Raw genomic sequence first — 22,266 nt, 5'->3', positions numbered from 1 at the left:
GCATATTTCTGTCCTGACAATGAATTCGTAATAAGAGGTCTTTGCAAGCTTTCTAAACTGATGCTCTGTTGGCCTTTTGTGCATTAAAAGCCTGTGTGATTGACTGGAGCAGCAGGTTCCTTCATGAGTACGGGGCCTCTCTGTGGGGACTCTGGTTCTCAGCAGTGGCACAGAAGCACTTCACCCAGATCTGAGCGAGGGCTGCTGGGTCCAAACGGTGAGGGAGGAGGGGGCGTGGAGGAAGAGGAAAGTCTCACTAGTGATGTCAGATTGTCTGTTTTCGGAGGCGATACTGACACGGCTGGTTTAGGAGCCAGATAAACCAGTGGCTGACATTTTGGGAAATATGCAGGGGTGATTTTGATTAACTGAATTGTGAATTATGCTATTTAAATCTACTTCAAAGCCCTGTTTAACCACTAAAAGAGCAGTGCCTTTTATCCGCCGGCTGTATTGAATTGGCAGAGTTGGTTCTTCACTGTTCTTATTGCAATAATGTCAGAGAGGTGCCACACACGGTCTTAGTCAACGGTGGAGGACACATTTTAAGTGAGTCTGTTGATGTTCAAATTATGTGGAGGAATAACCCTTTTTTTTTTTTTTTAAATGATAACGTTTTATTCCGTGGGTTTTGCCACATGCAAACGACCCACAAAGTTACACCAGGCAAACTGTCCCCAGACCTAAAAGTGAATTCATGAAAATAAGAACTCAGATCAGAGGAACTGCTGCTGATTCACTTTCATCGAACATTTAATGAAAACAAATCATGACATAAACTTTTTCTTATTAAATGTATAAGTTTTAAAGTTATAGATTACAATATAAAGGGTAATTCAGGCAAATAATTCACTAAATACTGGGCCAGACAGTTTGAAAATTGAATTGTTGAACTATTACTACTTAAAGGTTGAATGGACGAATTTTTTGCATAAATCTGAGTCTTATTTCCTTGTGGCGTGGACTGCCGATTAGTCCTGCCACGTATCAATCATAAAACGCACCTATCGCTCACCTGCAGTCACGTCAGGCTCGTCCCCACGTTTCCACGTGTCTAAGCGCATTGATCTATCATAATATAGTTCCCTCAGTGTACGGGGCAAAATAAAGACGGAGAAAGACAGTTCGAGCTGACGCAGAAGTGGACAGAAATCTATGGGAGACGAGAGATGCGATGCGATCCGTTGCGCTAATAAACAAACGCACGTGTGTGTTGTATCAGTCCACACGGGGGAGGGCGCATGCGCACTTCCGCCTGAGTTCTCAAATCGCCGAAAAATTGTCCATTGCGCCTTTAACTGTATTTGTTTTTGTGTGTTTTAAGCTATTCTTTTTGTTTACTGAAAAGGAAGAATTCATCTTTGTGTGAGAAAAGTGCACGTAAACTTAAAACTTAGAAAGCATCATTTTTATCCATGCATTTCAGGATGATTAAAACTAATTTTAAAACACAATATAATATTTCGAAGGGGGGAAAGTCCTGAACTAGTCGCCTGCTGAGGCACACTGACTGAATTGAGTCCGACTGATTGAACTCCAGAGAGTATCGTTGCTTATTCAGTGCCAGCAGTCAAATCCTGCAGTACAAAAACAGCTTATCCACGGCCCTCTGCGAGCTCCACATTTTGCCTTGATCTATTTTTAACTTGTGCCCACCTCTTCTTAAGCCCTGCGCTCTGAAAAGACTCGCTCCTGTATGGTATGTGCTCCGGAGTGAGCGTGAAAGTCATCAGGGAGGTGAAAACTCCGCCATTTTGTGCCGGGCCCGTGTGTTGACTGAGCGAGTGCTTAATATTCTGCTCAGCTGTGTGCGGTGAGTCACATGTGGCGCTGGAGGGGCGTGGGCTGCTCTCTGCTCCCGTCTCCGTCAGAGCTAAACGAGGACATGGAGGCTCATGGTCCGTTATATATTATATTCATTATGCAAAATGTCAGTGGTCGGCATATTAACTTCACTGAGATACTGTATCTATGTCAGTGTTTCTCCAAAGGTTTTATTCAGACTATGATCAATGGCGCACACAATTTTCCATGAATCATTTTGTCTCGTGTAATTTGTGGAGTGTAAATGTCACATGTAAATGTATTTTTGAAGAGTGTAGTTATTTTTTAAAGTGGAAATTGTTATGCAAAATTAACTTTAATGAGCTTTCAACCTTTTACAACAGTTTCCTCATCATTAGTTCACTCAAAGTTGTGTTTTGATTGATTTCTGCATGTTTGCGTTAGTCCTAAAAGCTCGAGTGCTCACCTATCCCCTATCCCCGGCCTCTGCTCTGTGCTTAGCTGTGATTATTTGAAAAATGAAGAGTTCTGATACGTCACGTAGCCACTTTTCAAAAATAAAAAACATGTAAAACACAATCCGCTGCTTGTTGCGGTGAAATGTCACTGTGAAGATTAAGATTAAACGACATCAGAGTTTGGGAAAATGACTTTCAGTTTATGGAACAAGACTTGGAGACTTGACTATCGTAAATTAAACGATTTTATGACTTTTCATTCATTCAAAGCACTGGTTAAAGACTATTCACAGTGCCAATGCTTTTGTTTTTAATGGTTTTGTTCCATATTGTGTGTGTTTTTTATTTATTTCATGTTGTTTTGTTTATTCTTTTATTGCCATTTTTATGTTGTTTTGTTTATTCTTTTATTGCCATTTTATCTAGATATTATGTTACTGTTGTTTTATGTGTTTTTTATGTGTTTTGTGTGCAACGGGGCACTCATAAAAAACAATTTCTCTCATTAAGTTTTCCCCGCTGTATATATAAATACAAACAATAATAAAAAGAGGCCATGCTTATCAGTTTAATGGACCTGTTTCTATTTTTAAGCTTTTTTAGATCAATATTGCAGTTTACAATGAGAAATATAAAAAAATATCTACTTATGTTACAGTTCAATACTAATCACCTGAAAAAGCTTCATATGTCTCTTTTATGAATATGAAAATACAGTGAGAGTTTTTTTCCTCACACCAATAGTCCAGGTGTATTTTTAGTCCCTCGCAATCGTCTCTAACCTTTACGTTTAAACCCCAGAATATTTTACACAAAAAATACAAATATGCTGCTTATTGGGGCACAGCAACAATGCAATTTCTCCAGACCCTAAACATTGAAAATAAGCTCATTACACACATTTTAAGGTTTTAGATTAAATATTTATATTCGTGAAAGTTCTGCATGTTTTATTTGTGACCTTGAGAGTCTTGACATGGCACGTATCATTGTGTTTTTTTAATTAATTAATCAAGGCTTTCAGAAAGTCTCGCCCTCCATTCCTTTATATTATCTTCATTATAAACTATACATTTCTCCTCTTGTGAGATTAATACATTATTTTCCACATCTTATTTTCCAGATGACTTTGCGTGTGATGTGACTCTTTAAGAATTACAAAGTGACAATGTCATCAGTAATCCTGGCGCTCCCTCACGTCGCCTTGAGTCTCCCTGCTGTGTCACCAGCGTCCCCCTCCTCCGTCTGTTTTTCTGTTTTATCCAGAGCTCATTTTGCAGATCCACATTTGTGAGTATTTGTGTGTTTGCGCCAACACGCCTGAGCCTTCCATGACTGTGTCGTTCTCACCTCGTCAGCCAGCTGGTCCGCGCGCTGCTGCATGTCTGACAGCTCATTGCGCATGTCCGCGTCATCTGCCATGGCTGCTGCTGCTGGGGATGGAGACGCTCTCCGACAGGGAACTCAAGATCCTCTGGGAACTGGGGAAGGCTGCGAGGAGAGAGAGAGAGAAGGGCTTTCAAACAGGATTCAGCCATGGACAGGTTTATCTCGCAGACGTGCACTCAGCCATGGTCATAGCCACTCACTGTAAATACATAAGATATGCTCATTGTGTATCTTGTTTTTATTGCATGTTTCAGTTCTTCTGCTTTCCCATTAATTGTGGAATAAATAAAGGTTATCTTATCTAATATTACCTCAAGAAAAGGGAGGATGTTAAATATAAATAAAGAGGTGGAAAGTATCGAAGTACAAACGTACATCAGATCACTGCATTTGAGTGGATGTATCTGTACTTTCTACTCCACTACACGTTTAAACTGGAAATTAAAGGTCTGACATTGCCATGGTGACATCCTGTCTAAAGATTTCAGATTTTTAAATTTTAGAGTTATTGGTGCAGTTGTTTCCTTTCTTTCAAACATTTTCTACCACTTTGTTCCCGTTAGGAGCCTGGGAGCCTATCCCAGTGACTTTGGGCCTTAGGCGGGGCACACCCTGGGCAGGGGCCAGATCGTCACAGGGTTAAAAAACGAAGACAAACATTCACTCAGTTTTGCCTAACTCATGTGTTTGGACGGTGGAAGGAAGCTGGAGAACCCGGACAGAACCCACGGTAACACGGGGAGAACATGCAGACTCCACCCAGAGAGATCATGTGATGTTGTTCTGGCCCGGATATTTCAAAACCAAAGCGTGCCGTCACATTCGCTGTAGAGTATTGTCTGGGGGATAAACCCATGTGATCCTGTGCTGCATTGGTCAAACACACCGTAGTTAGGTAACTCACAATGAAACAGCTTAAATAATGTACTGGACTCGCCCCAAATTGAATGTAAACAAGGTGTTAGGACTCTTAATCGTATAACAACAGGCTAACCTAAGACCATCCCACACCAATCAAATTTAAACCAGAAGTGAGTAATATATTAGGTCTAAACTATTTTAAAACCAGCATTAATTAGACTAATTAAACCTAAAACTGATGTGTTATGAAATTGGCATAATTTATGATCCAGAAACAATGTCAGAATCAGATGTCCAAGCATGAAATGATGGCACTACCCTGATGTGCACTATAGCAGTGGATTATATAGGGGACTGTAAAAATGGCAAGGAACGTTTATTTGTGAAGCACAATTCATACACAAGGCAATTCAAAGTGCTTCATACAAGAGGAAAAAATGCATTAAAATCACAAAGATATGACAGAAATCACAAAACCGTTCAAGACAAAAAAAGAATGAAAGAGTGCAAAGTCATTTGCACAGCTGAACAACACTGTTTTTTTATATCTTAGATTAGAACATTGTCAGAGTAAACCAGCTGCTGCGGCTAATATGAGTCAGAAATCAACCTAAAGCACCAATACCATTCACCAATATTCTGGCATAATCGCCTTTTAAACTAACAAATGCAGTAAAATCTAGTAGTAAATGTATTTAATATTCTCTGATATACCTCACACCTCGACATTCTCTCATCAACACTATCAACTCCAAGCTGCAGCTTTTCATCACCAAACCCCAGGGAAATCATTGTTATAATCTCTATTTTTGTCCCTTTTTCATACATCGTATTACATTCTTCTGATGGGGTCAAACCCCATGAGGTCATTCATAATACATATCACCATCATGCATTTGTTTATGTCTGTTTGAATCTTTCCAGATTTAAATGCTTTTGGTTCTGAGTTAGATCTTATTTAGACCTAGTTTACCTGGTTTAGACCTGATTTAGACCTGGTTTAGACCTGGTTTAGGTCCTGGTTCTTTAAAAAGTGCAGGTTGTTATTGTGCCAGGTCAGAGGAGGTTTCCTTCAAGAAGGAGTCGTCGTAATATTAAATAAATACATTTGTTCAGTTCTTTATATACTTACATCATATATATAATATCGGCAAGAGTGTAAAATATGTACTGTACTGTAATTGGTCACTGCTGAATAAACCGTATGGGATTTTTCACATGAATCTTTTTTATTTTTCTCCAGCTAAAGGAGATGTGTGTCCCCACAAGGCAACTGCAGCTATTCACACGCTTTATGCACTTTTGGAAGTCAATTTCTCCATAAATCCCAGGAAAAATATTAGACTTTTGATAAGATGAATAAATGAATTATTTGAATAAAAACCATCCCACTGGGGTGTGAGCCGCCCAAGGACTCAGTATAATAAGGGATTAGTAACACAAGCGACGGTCGTGCTTATGTGTTTGTCTGACTGAATGGCAAAAAGTGACCGCTATTTATCAAAGAAATTCCAGTCTCAAATGAATTGGACTGACCTGGATTTGGAAGATTTGCACGAAAAAGAAGACAGAAACAGCCAGTTAGCAAAGCAGATTGTATCAGTGTTACTCAAGTGCAAAAATAGCATTTGAGAACATGGTTTCTGGAAACAACAGCAAGTAGATGATAAAAAAACATTGAGATTTTAAGACACTAACTACATGAGTATTCTGAGTTTACGTTCAACATTGTAACAGCTACTCATGAGTCAATCTGCAAAGTCCTATTAAATGTACTGCCATTGTTGTGTCGAGATGATTCTTTCTACACTTTAATCAATGATGCTTCTGACTTGTACTGATCATAGCGAGCAAAACAGCTTCTTATTTGTGTGATAATCCTCCACGATGAGCATCTTAATTACTGCATTCAGTTTTTAATGGAGCTGAACTCTGTGAGATTCAAGCTAAGAAGAAAAACAACCTTTACAGCGTTCATATTGGTTTCACTGGATCACAAGAGACAAAACAACTGCAATATCGTAAAACATTCATGAAAACACAAATAGTCTAAGCAGTGAGTCTTCGATTTAGCACATTCTTGCACAAAAGCTTAAAATAGGCCGTTTAAACTGCGAAAGGAAGAAGTATTTTTTAAATCTATCTAACTAGTTTCCAGCTCTCACAAACCCTTAGGCCAGTTAACGTTCACATGAGAGAATATTCATTTTAGAACATGTTTCAGTGAGACAGGGCTGGACCGCCAAAGCACAGTCAGTCCTAACACTGCACACGGCACATCCTTAATTCTAATAGACGAAGAAACAGCAGTGCACAGAAGTCTGATTTTGTCACAGTTTCTGCTTTTACAACAAACTCAATGGGGCAAAAACAAATGTACTCATTTAGAATAAAGTGGAGTCCCCGAGCTTTACACATGTTCCATTTGTCATTAGCGACACCGAATGGTCAACCACAGACCAGTCAACACGGTGGAAAACATGCAGCCTCATGACTAATAAGTCGTATCATGTATATTTACAATCAGAGTTGGGGGTAGCGCATTAGCTGGTAACGTGTTAAGAGTACTCAAATTACTTTTTTAGTGTAACGGGTAACGTGACGTGTTAGTTTTGTGCACCAATGTAATCTAGTACTCCCCAAGTTACATTTTCAGCTCAGTAACGCGTTAGTTTTGGTTACTTCTCATCTCTTTGCCGGTCTCATCTCCTCAGCCCAATCCCAGAGAGAAACACACTTTCAGATGCACATTTTGCAAACTCCTTCTCCTTCGCTATAACCACTATTTTGTGCTGAAACAAGCGTGTTCTGTAGTTGTGCATTGGTGCCTTTACTATTTCACTCATTTTGTTTCCATTTGTTTCCATTGCTTGAGGACAGGCCCACACGTGCTTATCATATGGCATTGTATTGTGCTAATCTGTCCACATAAAAGACAAACAAAGCTCAGTCAAATGCATTTACTTTGCTTGTTTATTTGATATTTGACTGATTGTTACTGTGTTCAGCAAAGCAAAGGGATTGTCGGCAAACGATATAGGTTATACATTCATGTTACTTATGGGTAATGCAAGAGTACTCTAACACGTTACTCTTATAACAAAGTAGCGCTTGTTCGTTTTCCAGGGTAACATAACTAGTTGCTTTTAAAAGTAAAGCCACCCAGCACTGCTTACGATACAGATGCATGTGTGAGGGTCATTAACATGTATAGCAGTGATTCAGTGTTTACACTTGTTTGAGCCTGTTTTAGTCCTGTTTTAGTCCTGTTTTAGTCCTGTTTAGTCCTGTTTTAGTCCTGTTTTAGTCCTGTTTTAGTCCTGTTTAGTCCTGTTTTAGTCCAGTTTTAGTCCTGTTTTAGTCCAGTTTTAGTCCTGTTTAGTCCAGTTTTAGTCCTGTTTTAGTCCAGTTTTAGTCCTGTTTAGTCCTGGTTTAGTCCTGTTTTAGTCCTGTTTTAGTCCCGTCTTAGTCCTGTCTTAGTCCTGGTTAAGTCTTGATCCAGTCCAGGTTTAGTTCAAGGTTTAGTCCCAGTTTAGTCTGAATTCTTGTGTAGTGTGTGTGCAAGATTCAATGCATATAACATCTTTGTTCTGATCATCCTTTGCAACATTTCATCCTAATGAATCCATCCAAATTACTGACTTAAATCATTACTAACTTAAAGTTTAAATGGACAATTTTTTTGGCATAAATCTGAGTCTTATTTCCTCGTGGCGTGGACGGCCGATTTGTCCTGCCATGTATCAATCATAAAACGCACCTACCGCTCACCTGCAGCCGCGTGCGGCTCGTCCCACGTTTCCGCGTGTCTAGGCGCATTGATCTATCATAATATAGTTCCCTCAGTGTACGGGGCAAAATGAAGACGGAGAAAGACAGTTCGAGCTGACTCAGAAGTGGACTGAAATCTACGTGAGACGATGCGATCCATCGCGCTAATAAACAAACGCACGTGTGTGTTGCATCAGTCCACACGGGGGAGTGCACATGTGCACTTCCCCGTGAGTTCTCAAATCGCCGAAAAATTGTCCATTGCGCCTTTAAGACAGACTTAAATCAGAAACAAGCTATGCCATTTGTTGTGGAAACTACAAGCGATTATGTTCAGACGAAGCCATGACAATATTCTATACATTTCTTCTAACAGCTAAACAAAGCTGGCTCTAAATCGCAAAGTTTTTTCAAAATTGTAGAAAATCTCATTTGAAAACACAAAGGAGTCTCCTGTAAGGACGACCTTCATACTGAAAGCATTGACTGTTTTTGTGTGATGATTTAGTTTATACACAACTAAACACAATCCCCACATAAAAGACGTAACTGAGACTCAACTTGGACTAGACCAGGACTAAACCAGGACTAAACCAGGACTAAACCAGGACTAGAACGAGACAAAATCATTTTGAATCCACAATGTTGCCAAGAAACTAAAATGTTGAAATTTCGATATTAAGGAAAAGGCCCAATATGATACTTGATGACACTTTTATTTTGGACAAAAGCAAATAATAATGGTAATTCAATAGTAAATCAAAATAATAGTAGCTTCTTTAATAAAATCATGTGGTACTAAACTTGATTCAAGTTTTAGTATTGATTAGTATCAATTAGTATCTAAGTATCGGTGTTTGGGGGTATTTATCCCCCGGTGCACAGTAGATTTATCTGTATGTGAGCGTACACATCACCAGAGCATCACAGACACCCACAGGCTCTGGCAGCACATACTGTATATGTACACATAAGGGTTCACGTTCAAATAAAGATGGCCATATCACATATGCAAAGTGTTTTCATCCATATATACTCCCTAAATGATATATGATGTGCTAAAAATGTGACCCATGTTGTTTCATAAGAGCTATAAATAAGTAAGGCAAGCCAGAGGTCCTGAATAAATGTCATCTGTAATAGTGATGTTTGAAACAAAATGTGACATCTTAGATTCAAATAAAGCTGTGCACATCATGAAAGACATTTTCACATAAGATAACATCACTAACATCACACAGACTTCAATAATATCACGTAGACTTCAATAATATCATGTAGACTTCAAAAATATGACATAGACTTGAATAATATCACGTTGACTTCAATAATATCATGTAGACTTCAAAAATATGACACAGACTTCAATAATATCACGGTGACTTTAATAATATCACATAGACTTCAGTAAAGCCATAACGTAATCACTGTTATCTACAGTCTAAGCTATATTTAGGACATTCAACTTATAATGAGGTCTTATTAGACGAAAAACACAAGTTGCAGTCCAAGAATAACATTACATCATACATCAAATTGTACAACGTTTTCTAGCCAACTGTGTGCATAAAAAGTGCATAAAAATGTTATCAATCACGTGTCCACGTTAGTTTTGTTCATAGTTATCTACCGACCCTATTCAGAGTTTTAACAGAGATCTCTGACTTTATATCAAACTTAGAGTTAACCTGGAGTTTCAATATCCACGTGAATGTGAGTGATGACTCTCTCAGTAATGCCTTGAGCGCTCCATTAGCATTGGCTTCACTCAGAACGTAAATAAAGCGACTCACAGTCATAAGCACACTCTGGATCTTGTCTCCTAACGTATGGAATAGAGATTAGTGACCTCATTATCTTCCCTCAAATCCTTATATTGTCAGATTATTTATTTTTTCCTTAAATATTTTTTGTCCCGTAGGCTTTATTTGACAGGAGAGGCCCTTGTGAATGAATGTGAGCGTGAACTGTCTGTAATGTCTGTGTCTCTGTGTTGGCCCTGCGACAAGTTGGCCACTGTCCAGGGTGTACCCCGCCTAAGGCCCGAAGTCACTGGGATAGGCTCCAGTCACCCGCGACCCCGAAAGGGAACAAGCGTTAGAAAATGGATGGATGGATGGATGGAAAGTGTGAAATTGGGGATGAGAGAAGGGAGTAAATTGTTGGAATGAGGATTCAAACTCACTATTCTTAAAGATCATCCAGCAACACAGAATAAGATTATAATAAAGGACAATATCTGAAAAATCTCTCTCAAAGTTCAAAGAAATAATAGAGCCAATATTCAGTCATGTGATCCTGCTGAGAACAGCTTTAGTCCCAGGGTAAGTGACCAATATGTTGACACAACCATGAATTCTCTGAAGTCTGCAATGAAGAACTACTGTATATATTGAGTTAAACACAATTAATTAAATACAAGCCACATTGTAACGGATCTTGTCTGTTTTTGCAATTGAACACCTCAATACAATGTCGACATGACATTTATTTAAGGTCAAAATATAGCCTGAATTGGCAGCAGCAGCAGCAGCAGCAGCAGCAGCAGCAGCAGCAGTAGCAGCAGCAGCAGCAGCAGCAGCAGCAGCAGTAGCAGCAGCAGCAGCAGCAGCAGCAGCAGCAGCAGCAGCAGCAGCAGCAGCAGCAGCAGCAGCAGCAGCAGCAGCAGCAGTAGCAGCAGCAGCAGCAGCAGCAGCAGCAGCAGCAGCAGCAGCAGCAGCAGCAGCAGCAGCAGCAGCAGCAGCAGCAGCAGCAGCAGCAGCAGCAGCAGCAGCAGCAGTAGCCATGTTGTCTTACATAAAGTCGCTCTCGTCTCTATTTGAAGTCATTCCTGCTCCAGTCATGAGCTCACTGCAGATCGCACGCGCTCATTGCATAACTGTAAATTCAAGCAATTAATTTCTCTCGCCTTGATAGTCTTTTTCTTACATAGTTTAAATTACCAAGAACCCTGCACCGTCAGCCCTGTGCTACAATACCATGATGTATTTATGTAACACAGCCAAAACTACTCAGAGCATTCATGTGATGTTTGAGCTGTTTATGTGTGTCCTTGGCTTGAGGCAGAAGCAAAAAAGATTTCCCAGAAGATTGAACAGTCACTGATGAAATCCAAAGCAATATTGTGTTTTGCTAAGGTTTAAGGTGGTGTTGAGAAATTCCCCATACAAGCTGAACAGCCAAAACAGCTACATATGTAATGAAAAAGATGCCATAAGAAGATATTATTCATATGGAATCATGCACGGGGGCCATACAAATGCACTGAGTCTAATTTGGACTTGCTCTGATACATGTTTAAATGTAGCAAAAACAAACCACGCTGCCACTTTTTATCTTGACTTTTATTGTGGAGTCTTAACGATTGCATTCATCTTGAACAGCTCTGTAGCTGGCACAGCAGAATTAAACATCGCAGTCAAATCAACTTTCCATTTGACAAAATGTAATTATTGTTTAGACCGATACAAACAAAATGTATGAGCTAGTTAAAGGGTCTGTACCTGATTTGGATTGAAAAAAGGAACCAGTTAGTTTTCACTATTGTTTTTGCATGTAATCAAGTCAAATCTGTTTTGCCCCGGTATAAATATATTGTAAAAGGAACTATTCGGGTGGAAATGAGACCACAGCGTATCGAGTTATAGAGTTTTATTCTGCAAGAAGCTGGACGTGTGCCGTTAGCATGCTAATGTTTATTAGCTTTACTCTGTGAATATTTAGGAGGCTGAGAATGCATCAGTGAAGTGAGTGATACATGTGGATTATTGCAAAGAGTTTAAAATTAACTAGTTCTGTTTTTTCCCATTTCAAAACAGTAAAGATCTGGTACATCGCCTTTAAGCAGCTCATACTTCAGTTGTACCGTTAAATTAATTCTCATTTCAAAACATAAATCTAATTGCAATGGCAGTTCTTATCATAAAATCACAAATGGAAAATCTAAAATGGTCCAGCTCGAGGCGCAGCTCAGCCTCCCTCCACCTCGGCCAATCATCTTTAAGCAGCTGCGAATAGAATGGCCACACCTCCTCATCATCCTGCATTAAAGAGAAAATCCCAATGTCTCAAAGCCTCTTTCTCTGTGCGTTTGTTCAAGCCTCTCATTGTTAGATATAAACAATGAGCAAATACACAATAAACATGTCATGGTGCTCTTCTCTGTAGATGAAAATAAAGGAGTTTATTGAGGCAAGTTTAGAGACATTTGGTCCATGTACCAGGACTTAACCAGGACTAAACCTGAGACTAACCAAGGACAAGAAGAGGTCCAAACTAAAATGCAGCCAAAGCAGAAACAAACCGATTGATTCATGTCAAATGTTAGGTCTATACAACTATAAAAAAGGCTATATATATATGTTTAATGGCATACTGGTCAGGCAAAGCAACAACATCTCCATGGAGACAAGCATCTGGCAAACTCTCCACAAGAAAAGTTACATAATGGAGTACCACAGTGGCCTATCTCTTGTTATTTTCTCTTGGCAATAGTAAAATAATGTCATAGTAAATCAGTCAATTGATCACAACCAACCCATTATTGAAATACTAGATACATTTTGCATTTTTTAAATAGTTGTTTTCCAAGCAAATAATGTCTAATTCAAGTCACAAACACATCTTGGTGGAGGTTACCCCAGAAAAGTAAACGGAATGTTCTGTAGATGTTAAAATACAGCAGGCGCTAGCATCGCGGGAGCATTTAGCCTATAGCTAACATTAGCATTCTTGGATAACCAAAAAATGGGCTGTTTGACAACTTTATTCTTCTCCAAGTCTTTGTGTCATCTTTGGCACAATATAACTCTGCGTTTGCTCTTGTTGAGCAGCAGGTACAGAGCAGCTTCTCTACATTAAAATGAATAAACTGCTTCTCCCACAGAGGTTTGATGGACGCATTCCCTCAGATCATGACTGATTTAGTAATGGAATAAATGATACATGAACTATAGGAATGACCCCAAAATGAAGCAAAGCCTATCGTAGCTGAGCTAAGGTTGTGCAGGGGAAGTTTTTTCAGGCTGAAACGCTACTATAACTTCACCTCTGTAGTTTAATCTTGGTCAAATTTGGTAAAAATCTCATATTTACAGGTGATCCAAACAACAAAAAGTATAATGGCTAACCGATGACTGAAGTAATGCTTTATTGCAGCCCTACATTAGAAAGTCTGCAGTGTTCTGGGTCAATGGTGCTTTCCTCTGCTCCGTAACAAATGCCTCCATCTGTCACTACTGTACATAGAACGAGCCATTCAGTCCGACCGTCCAACATCTGCTGCACCGTGACACCAAAATGCTCCCGGTCTAATTTTATCACCGCCAAACAAAACAAAGCCACGGAAACCACCTTATTGCCTTTGTCCGAACGTCAGCCCGGGCTTTGTGTGCTGACTTCTGCGCAAACAATCATTCCGACCCTTTAGCGAGCGATCACCAACGACAGCGTCAGTTTATGGCAGGAAACGGCCGTCCAGTGACCTTTGACCCGCCGTGAACGAGCGCTTCTTCTTATTAAAATGATGCGGCTAGCGTTAGCACACGCGCTCAACACATGAACTCATCCATGTGTGTAAACGCACACACTTGATTACGCTCCAGTCTCTGTTTCCTCAGGGCGATTCGGCCGACGAGGACGAGAAATGCACCAAGGGTTAAAAACGCCATAAAGTCAGGTTCATGAAGTATTTGCTCTGAACAGGGACTCATTTTAGAAGTATTGTCAGGTAAAATGAACTGTATACATTTAGCAGTTTTATGAATTGAACACTTTGAAGTTACTTGGATGTTTCCTCTTGATCACAGAAAATTGCAAACATCTTGATTTGTTTGAAAGGAGAGAAATTGTGTTGAAAATGTTAATTTGCGAAAACAAATAAGTGCCATTTGTAAAACTTGTCAAAAGCTCACAATTGATCCTTTTAGGAGAGTTTTCAAAAGCCGATTCTGTTCTAGCGCAATACAAACATAATTCTTCAGCAAAACCCCTCAATTATACCGTTCATATAATGTATAGCAGCTGGTTTGATTCAATAACTTCATTTCACAACATGTTTTTGATCAAAAAGAAGTAATGCAAAAACATAACAAAATATTTATTATATTTCCCATTCGTCAAATTAATGGAAGAACGAATACAAAGAAATGTTGTCTGGCCTTTATTGTTCTATTGTTATGTGCAACTTTTAATATTCCAGTATTAAAACGTGGCTCTGTATTTAAAATTCAGGTTTAATTTTGAATGACTTTTCTCACATGCGTCACCTGCCGTCTTCACCAGCGACAGAACCACCAGGGGAGCAGTAACCACAGATATGAAGATGCTCTTATTTACATATCCTCCTGGAGAGAGGCATATTTCACATTCATCCAATCACAGCCCACCTGGAGATGCCCCGCCCCCATCACGACTCCTTAGGGCACAATCCCTCTCCGAGCTGTGATCTGTCCCTTATATCACCCTTTAATGTAAAACAGAGCTCTCGGTTCACGTCTTCAATGAATGAATGCCTCTGGATTGTGCGTTGTTCAAGAATGTCTCTTTTTTTAGTTACTTTTAACACACACAAGGAAACAATACATGAAGAGAGGGAGGAACGGCAAAAACACTGATTATGTCAAATGTTAGATGAGAAAATACCACTACATTTACAGGTGTTTCAGCACATTTTGGATGGCTAGAAAGCTAGAAACTATAAGTCACACCTTTTTTCATAGTTTTGGCCGGGGTGCGACTTATACTTATATTTATACTTATATACTCTGAAGCGACTTATATGTGATATTATTTGTTATTTTCACACTTGCAACTGCATTTCACACTCCAGTACCGCTTATATATGTTTTTTTATTCTTTATTATGCATTTTTTTGGCTGGTGCGACTTATAGTCCGTAAAATACGGTACATAGATCAAACGGCGCACATGGTTGTGTACTCGGGTAGGACACTTGACCCCTCTCACGTCCAGTGTCTGGGTTCACAGGTGAATATTGTGTGTGTGAATGAGATCCTGAATGTAAAGCCTTTTGAGCTCTCAAAGAGGAAGAAAAGCACTCGATAAATGTGACCGTTCTGTGAAATTGTGTTGTACAACTTGAAACGATGATCACTCCACCTTTACTGCAGGTGAAGCGTCTTGTCACTGATGCTTTATATTTTAGAATCCGGAGCTGCTGATGCTGGATAAACTCTGATGTTGGTTTTTATGTGTGGCCGATTTTTTATATTTTTCCTTTCAAAATGTATACCGTATTTTCTGGACTATAAATTGCACCTTTTTTCATAGTTTTGGCCGGGGTGCGACTTGTACTTATATTTATACTTATATACTTATACTATACTCCGGAGTGACTTATATTTAATATTATTTGTTATTTTCACACTTGCAACCGCATTTCATACTCCAGTGCAACTTATATATTACATTTTTCTTCTCTATTATGCATTTTTTGGCTGGTGCGACTTGTAGTTCGGAAAATACGGGAATTGAAAGGACTCATTTACTGTCAATACAAGGCACTAAAGAATAAAAGTATATAAGGGTATACAACTACCTTATAGCAGTTTAATCACAGTTTGTGTATGAGCCTATACTGGAGATACATAGATACATACATCGGCCTCTCTACACATATTTAATCCCTAAATCCAGTCCCATCACATTTACGATCCTCCTCTCCAACAGATAAGCACATCACATGTTATAAGTCTTTTCACATCTTCAGTTTCCATGCGACGCTCGGGGCCCTTGAAATCCAGTTATTGACATGAAGGCTGCGTTTGTCGGGCGCCGAGAGGATTCTGCTACTATCCGACACCATGGCACTCTTTTATGTGTGACTCACGCTTCGTCTCCACGCGCCGGCATCGTGTGTGAAACCCCAGCTGAAATATTTGATGTGGTACAGCAAACAAAATGGCAGCCGGCTGAGTGCACAGACAGTACTAAACAAAGAGGCTTGCGTCCTCCTTCTCACAGCGGCGTGTTGTCTTTTTTCTCTTTTTTTTAAATGACATAGTTATTTTTCATTCAAATTGACATGTGAAGCTCGGAGCAGTCGTTCAGACAGAAATAGACTGTTGGTTTTGCAGCGGTAATAGTTTATTTTGACTGGAAAAGCAGGGGCTGAAAATAATGCAGGACGTGACTCATTCACAGAGAAGAAGGCGGCTTTTCTCAACTGTTTAAGTCACATTTTGAAGTTGTGTTTTTATGTTTTATGTCTGCTCCAGCATTTTGTTTTCTATAGATTTCATTATTTGTAACAAAACCAAAAGTATTCCACTGAAACAATAACCCAAAAGCAGGATAATCCCAGTAAGACCTTTTCTAAATGTACAAAATCGTTACAAAAGATGATCTGCAATAAATAAATAAATAAATAAATTCACAAACAAATAAATAAATAAATAAACACATTTGTATATATTTAAAAACAGTAATTATCATAGAAGTTACTTACTCGACCATGAACAGCTCAATCCTTGTCGTACTACAAAAGCAACAAATTACACACAACAAATACTGAGCCCCAAAAATAATGTTCCGGTTATTATTTATTGAGCGATAAGTCGATAAAGTATACAGTAATTATTGTGACCGGACACTACATAACAGTCAACACGCTGAGCATTTAATCTGATTATTTCACTTTCTGCAAGAACAATATGGAAAACAACAGCGTCATCATCTAAACCAGGCCACAAAGTAAGCATTATACAGATAAAACATGTAAACGATCACATATCATTTACACTGTTGAAGCATGTTTCACAAACTGACAGCGAGGCAAAGCATTATACCGACAGAAGTTGAATCAAAGACAACTGGACTCGTTTAAATACTTTAGTTTGTTGGTTGGGAGCAAAACTGTTGGCTGTTTAAACCAAAGTGAGTCCAGCTGTATTTGATTCAACTTCTTTCATTATAATCCTCAGACATTGTGTTGTAAATGCTGCGTTTATGTCTGCACGTCGCATTACTTCCCTTTCTGTGGCCCTCAATGATTGCTGTCCAGGCATAGTTTGGCTTTTATTACTAAATTGGCCAACTATGTCAGACGTTGCAAAAATACCACAGTTATTCAATAAAAATTAGCACTGTAGACCTTCGTTTGGTCGATTAATCATAAACATTTAACATTTTTACCGGTCGACTATTTATTTTCGGGAGATTTTAAGTATTTATAGTCACACCAGCAGAAAGGAGAAGGCATGTAGTGAGGTATTTCAAGGTTTGAGAGTGAATTGTGAGTTTAGTCTGCATTTTTACAGTGTTTACTGGTGTAAATATGTGTCATTGTGTGTCTCCTGTAATCTCATGCTCTTATATTTGTCAAATCATGGACATATTGACTAGACTTGAGAGTTTTTGCCTGCGCCACACCCCCTCGAAGGTCGACAACAGCCCTAAAGAATACAGATTTATATCACACCAAGAACTTGAACGTGATCGAAACCAAAAAGCACGGCAGCCATTTTGTGTCCCGAGTCCAACGTGGTTTTAGGAGCCCATTTCACAAAGACAAAGAGCGGCAGCCCGATCTCCACTCTGATGTAACGTTACACAACCGCAGCTCCGTGAGTCACTAAAACTATTGTGTTGTAAGTGTTAAGAGCTGCATTCCCGACATCCATTATTCAGGTCCAAAAAAGTCACGATGTTTGAGCCACTGCACTAAACGATTCCACAAAGACACAAAGATCTGACTCAACATGAGCTGCTGCATCATCTGATTATATATGCTATTACATGTGTTATTACAGTGCCTTTAAAATGATCCGTCACCAACAGTTTCCAAAAGAATGAAGGAGACTGAAGACACAATGAAGTAGACAATAAAATAGGGCAAAATATTAACTGATATCAGATCTAAATGTTAAGGATTTTAAGTCTTAATGACAAAAAATGAATTCTAAATGTAGAAATGTCAGTTAAAAGCTTCTTTCCAGCCTCAAAAATGTATATCTGAGCTTCACAAACAGTAGAATTTGTGATGAAGTATGTGATATAACTGTAGATAACATGAAAAACAATTGTAGGTTCAACATTTCTGTAAACATTTGTCCAGTAAAACCTAAAAAACAGGATAAAAATGCTGTGTCATTTGTTCACATGTTTCTAAATGTTATGTAATCGCAGTAATTAGCAATCATTTAATACAGAATTGTTCACACATTTCTCCTTTTACAATTCTGATATAAAATGATGAATTCCAGGAAAAGATATTGACAATGAATGATTATATTTGAGCAATTGCAGTCTACAATCTATTTCTAAACACACACGATCCATTAAACGTTTGCAAATTTACTTTAGTTTGCAGAAAAAACAGGAGAGGACAGAAATCACGATCACGTTCATTGATTGTTATTCATTAGAAAAGGGAACGGTTTGATCCCGGCTCTTTTTCCCCGTGAGCAGAATTGGCGCTGACAGTCGAGACACACCAGACCGCTCAAGCTGAGTGTAAGATAATGGACGCTAAATGTCCCTATTTGCATTTTCCAGGATTTTCCGGCAAATCGTTCCATTTTACATATTCATTAGGGCCGAGGCAAAAGCGGCGGCATCAGCGATTCTGCACCTGCGAAAGCCAGAGACTCAGCGCTGCAGAGGCCGCTCATTAGACAAAAGCAATTACAACGCAATATAAATAGTGTCTGAACCAATCGTCAGTTTGACTTTCAACCGCTGAATGTTCAATGAGTCGATCATTTATTTCTCTGATATCTTATTTAATACGCAATGTACACAAACATCCAGTCATTTATAATTGTCAGTAAAATCATGTGGTTTGGAGTTTAGAAAATAGACGAATAGATTAAGTATTTGTGTTAAATGGCAAAGATTTCAAGAAAGAACAAGATGAATCACTATTGTTACTTAAGCAAAATAGTAATGCAGTTTTTAGACTTATTGTCAAGGCTCTTGACACGTTTTCAAACTTTAAACCTGCTGATAAAAACACAACATCGATTATTGTCAGAATACTGTCAATTTAAATAGTTTCCCAAATCGCGCAGCCCTAATTTAAAGTCTGTCTTGTTTAGGATCAGGAGATGGATATTGACAGCCCTTGAATTGAATCATGATACATTTGCTGTCCAGCACTAATTGTTCAAATACGATATAATCTTAAATATTGCACAAGAACTGCACTTGAGCCGAAATAAATTCACACAAACCTCTTCAGACGCAGGTCAAATACTGAATCATAAAAACATTCTAAATCTTCCCAGAAGCTTGTCCTTCCAGACCGTCTCAGCACAATCTCTCTCTGTCTGAATATTAACAAGAGGCTGTTTCTTCGATATCCGTGCGGAGCCGGGCATGAATCCAGAGTGGTGTGTTTGCTGTGACTGCGCGTGTGGGAGGCGACATGTGAGTGAGGCGTGAGGGCGGGGCCGTGATTTAGGGCTCGTCCTGTGGCGGTTTGAGCTTATCGGCGCTGGGCTCCCTGGAAACAACACCAGCAAAAAGCACCAGATAACAACAGAGGGACAAACACGAGTCAAGTTCACCTGGAGTGGTTTCACGACGGCAGGAAGACGAGGACGGGTGCAAGGCCGAAGGGTTCATCGCACAATTTAAATGTGATTATAATTCATATTTCCTTTCCGTCTTTGTATTTTCTTGAGGAAGTAGCTAATGCTTTTAAACTGAAAAGGTTAGTTTCTCCTGTCACACACAAAAATGAGGAGTGGTGTTTTTGAGTGTAAAGTAGCATTAAAGCTGAATTATCTGAAAAGAAGCTTGTATTTAAATCGTTTCTAGCGCTCAAAGACCCTTTTGTACGTTGTTCATATTCACACACATGGACTTGTGGGCTCTTTTGTGGCTTAAGAACAGCTCATTTCCAACTCAAAGTGAGACAGGGGAGGACCACCCCGTCACAGACAATCTCAGCGCCGCTTACGGCTCCTTCTTTCAGGTTAAGAGATGAAATCACCAAGATACGTCTACTGTGGGTCAAAAAGGGTCAAAGCAGAGAGCAACTAAAGAGCCGGATGTAACACTTTATCCCAACACAATGTCTAACTCAGATAAACTCGGGGTTCTGAAATGTTGCCTGAGTTTCAAAGAATGAATCCAGAGATGTAAAAGTGTGAATTTACATGTCGGAGCTCGGAAAATCCCACCTCCGCATTACAAACTGAAACTCACATTCTATAATCCAAACACATATATATCGTTCTATAATCATTGTGTTCTCGAAATTGAGTTTTAAGCCTTATCCATGTATAACACAATCTAGTTTACATTAGTGTATTGCGACGCTGTAATGAACGAGGGCAAAGTGTGCTGAAATGCAGATGCGTTTATGGCCTGCTGCTAAGGGCCCTCACTGGATCGGCCCCTGGCATAAACAATACAGACACATCATGTCCACTGTGTTGGGAGGTTGTTAAAAATACATATATGTACGGTATATATACATGCAATCAAACGTGCCAAATGGAGGACGTGCTCGGGGCCTGTAATGTGAGCGATGGCGGGATGCAGAGGTTATTGAGCAGAGGCAAGTGGAAGAACCTCACGACACGAGCGACAACCGCCGAAGCCGTTTGTGCGCCGGGATCCAGAGTCGCTGCAGTGAGTTTTATGAGCTCATAAATGTCAGACAAGAGAGATGTTCTGTTACACCTGGAAGTGAAAGAATCTCAGGCCGGAGCCACAGCAGGGACAAGCACAAGATGAATGTTGCTTTGTAAATTAGCCGCATGTTGTTGGTGTTGAATAAAAGATACAGGAGCTGCACTAACGCTGCCTTTACTGTAAAGCACTGCTGCGAGGCTCCGCCCGACACCACGGACACACGGAGGCACCTTTTCAAGCTAGAGAATGTCATTTTCAACACTAAATATGTGTCGTTTTTATGTGGTCTTTAAATAAACCCCAGTCATCTGATTGGTTACAATTCTGAAGGATAAATGATTTAAAGCACAATATATTTCCAATGACGTCATCGCTTAACGGTACAAATTTGAAGCATTGAACAACAAATAAACTACTATTTTGTGTTTGCAGCAAAGAAATGTGAGTTATTATGCTTTTCCATTACATTACAAAAATATTTAGCTTCACATTGTCTTTGTAAACCTAAAACTCATCCATAATGCTAAGTATCATGCTTAATTGTCGATTAGTCTCTGTGTTTGCTCTTTTTAGACATTGGACATTTAAATCTGACAAATGGATAGAGCCAGGTTTAATTCAGTCTTAGAATTCAGCAAATCCTTCAGTGCAATCTGTCCAAATTAAGATTGTAAAGTGGTGTTTGCAGCTGCTTCTTTATGGGAAAATACATTCTGAGTAAATGGCCGTACAAGTTCTAAAGTCCCATATACCATAAGTCTATAGCTGTGGATTAAATGAAACAATAAAACAACTTCAGGATCAGATTTTCCCCCATGAACGCTCTTATGTTGAGAGAGCAAACACAATATTGAACAAAATGTAGTCTCCTCTTAATCACACTATTAAATCATAACCTTCCTGCTCATTTTGTGACATCACTGCAACATAAACATCACACACAGACTTTTACCTGAAAACAACATGGTGCAAACGCCAAACACAGGTGGAAATTATTGATTAGATTTCTGTACTTGACTTTAGTCTTTTTTACAGTGGATACTTTTACTTCACTAAGAGCAGGAGGCTGTACTTTCTGCTCCACTACCTTCTTAACAAACCGGTGTTCAGTTTGAGTCTGGCCGCTGTGGCCTGACCAATCACAGCGTTGTAGTTTGGGCAGAAGTCAGAAGGACAAACCTAAACAAACATGGTGATAGTGACAGACGTACTTTGGCCTATTTTAACAGATTCACCGACTATTTTGTTCTTTAAAAACATAAACATGCACAAAGAAGTACTTTGTGTATTTGAGGACGGGGAAGAAGTCTGTGTTTTTCTCTGACTGGATTTAACAACAGTTTTGTTCCTGTTGTGGTGACGCTTTGACCAATCAGATTCAAATATTCATCATGACCTTT

General features: G+C 39.2%; 1 protein-coding gene across 2 annotated transcripts in view; it reads right to left on the bottom strand.

Annotated features, from left to right (window-relative positions):
* snap25a (synaptosome associated protein 25a) overlaps positions 1-22,266 on the bottom strand; it is a 40,920-nt gene that overhangs the window by 12,270 nt on the left and 6,384 nt on the right. For both annotated transcript variants that reach the window (XM_072444439.1, XM_072444430.1), the window contains exon 2: positions 3,594-3,734. In XM_072444439.1, the coding sequence (XP_072300540.1) occupies positions 3,594-3,665 (72 nt within the window). In that variant the 5' untranslated portion in view covers positions 3,666-3,734. The remainder of the gene's footprint in view (positions 1-3,593; positions 3,735-22,266) is intronic.

This window comes from Eucyclogobius newberryi, unplaced genomic scaffold (assembly GCF_026437365.1).
Source record: "Eucyclogobius newberryi isolate DKJ021-1_F unplaced genomic scaffold, fEucNew1.0.hap1 SCAF_1, whole genome shotgun sequence".
NCBI classification, from domain to species: Eukaryota; Metazoa; Chordata; class Actinopteri; order Gobiiformes; family Gobiidae; genus Eucyclogobius; species Eucyclogobius newberryi.
The sequence above is the reverse complement of the archived record's forward strand: the minus strand, read 5'-3'. Positions and strand labels throughout refer to the sequence as shown.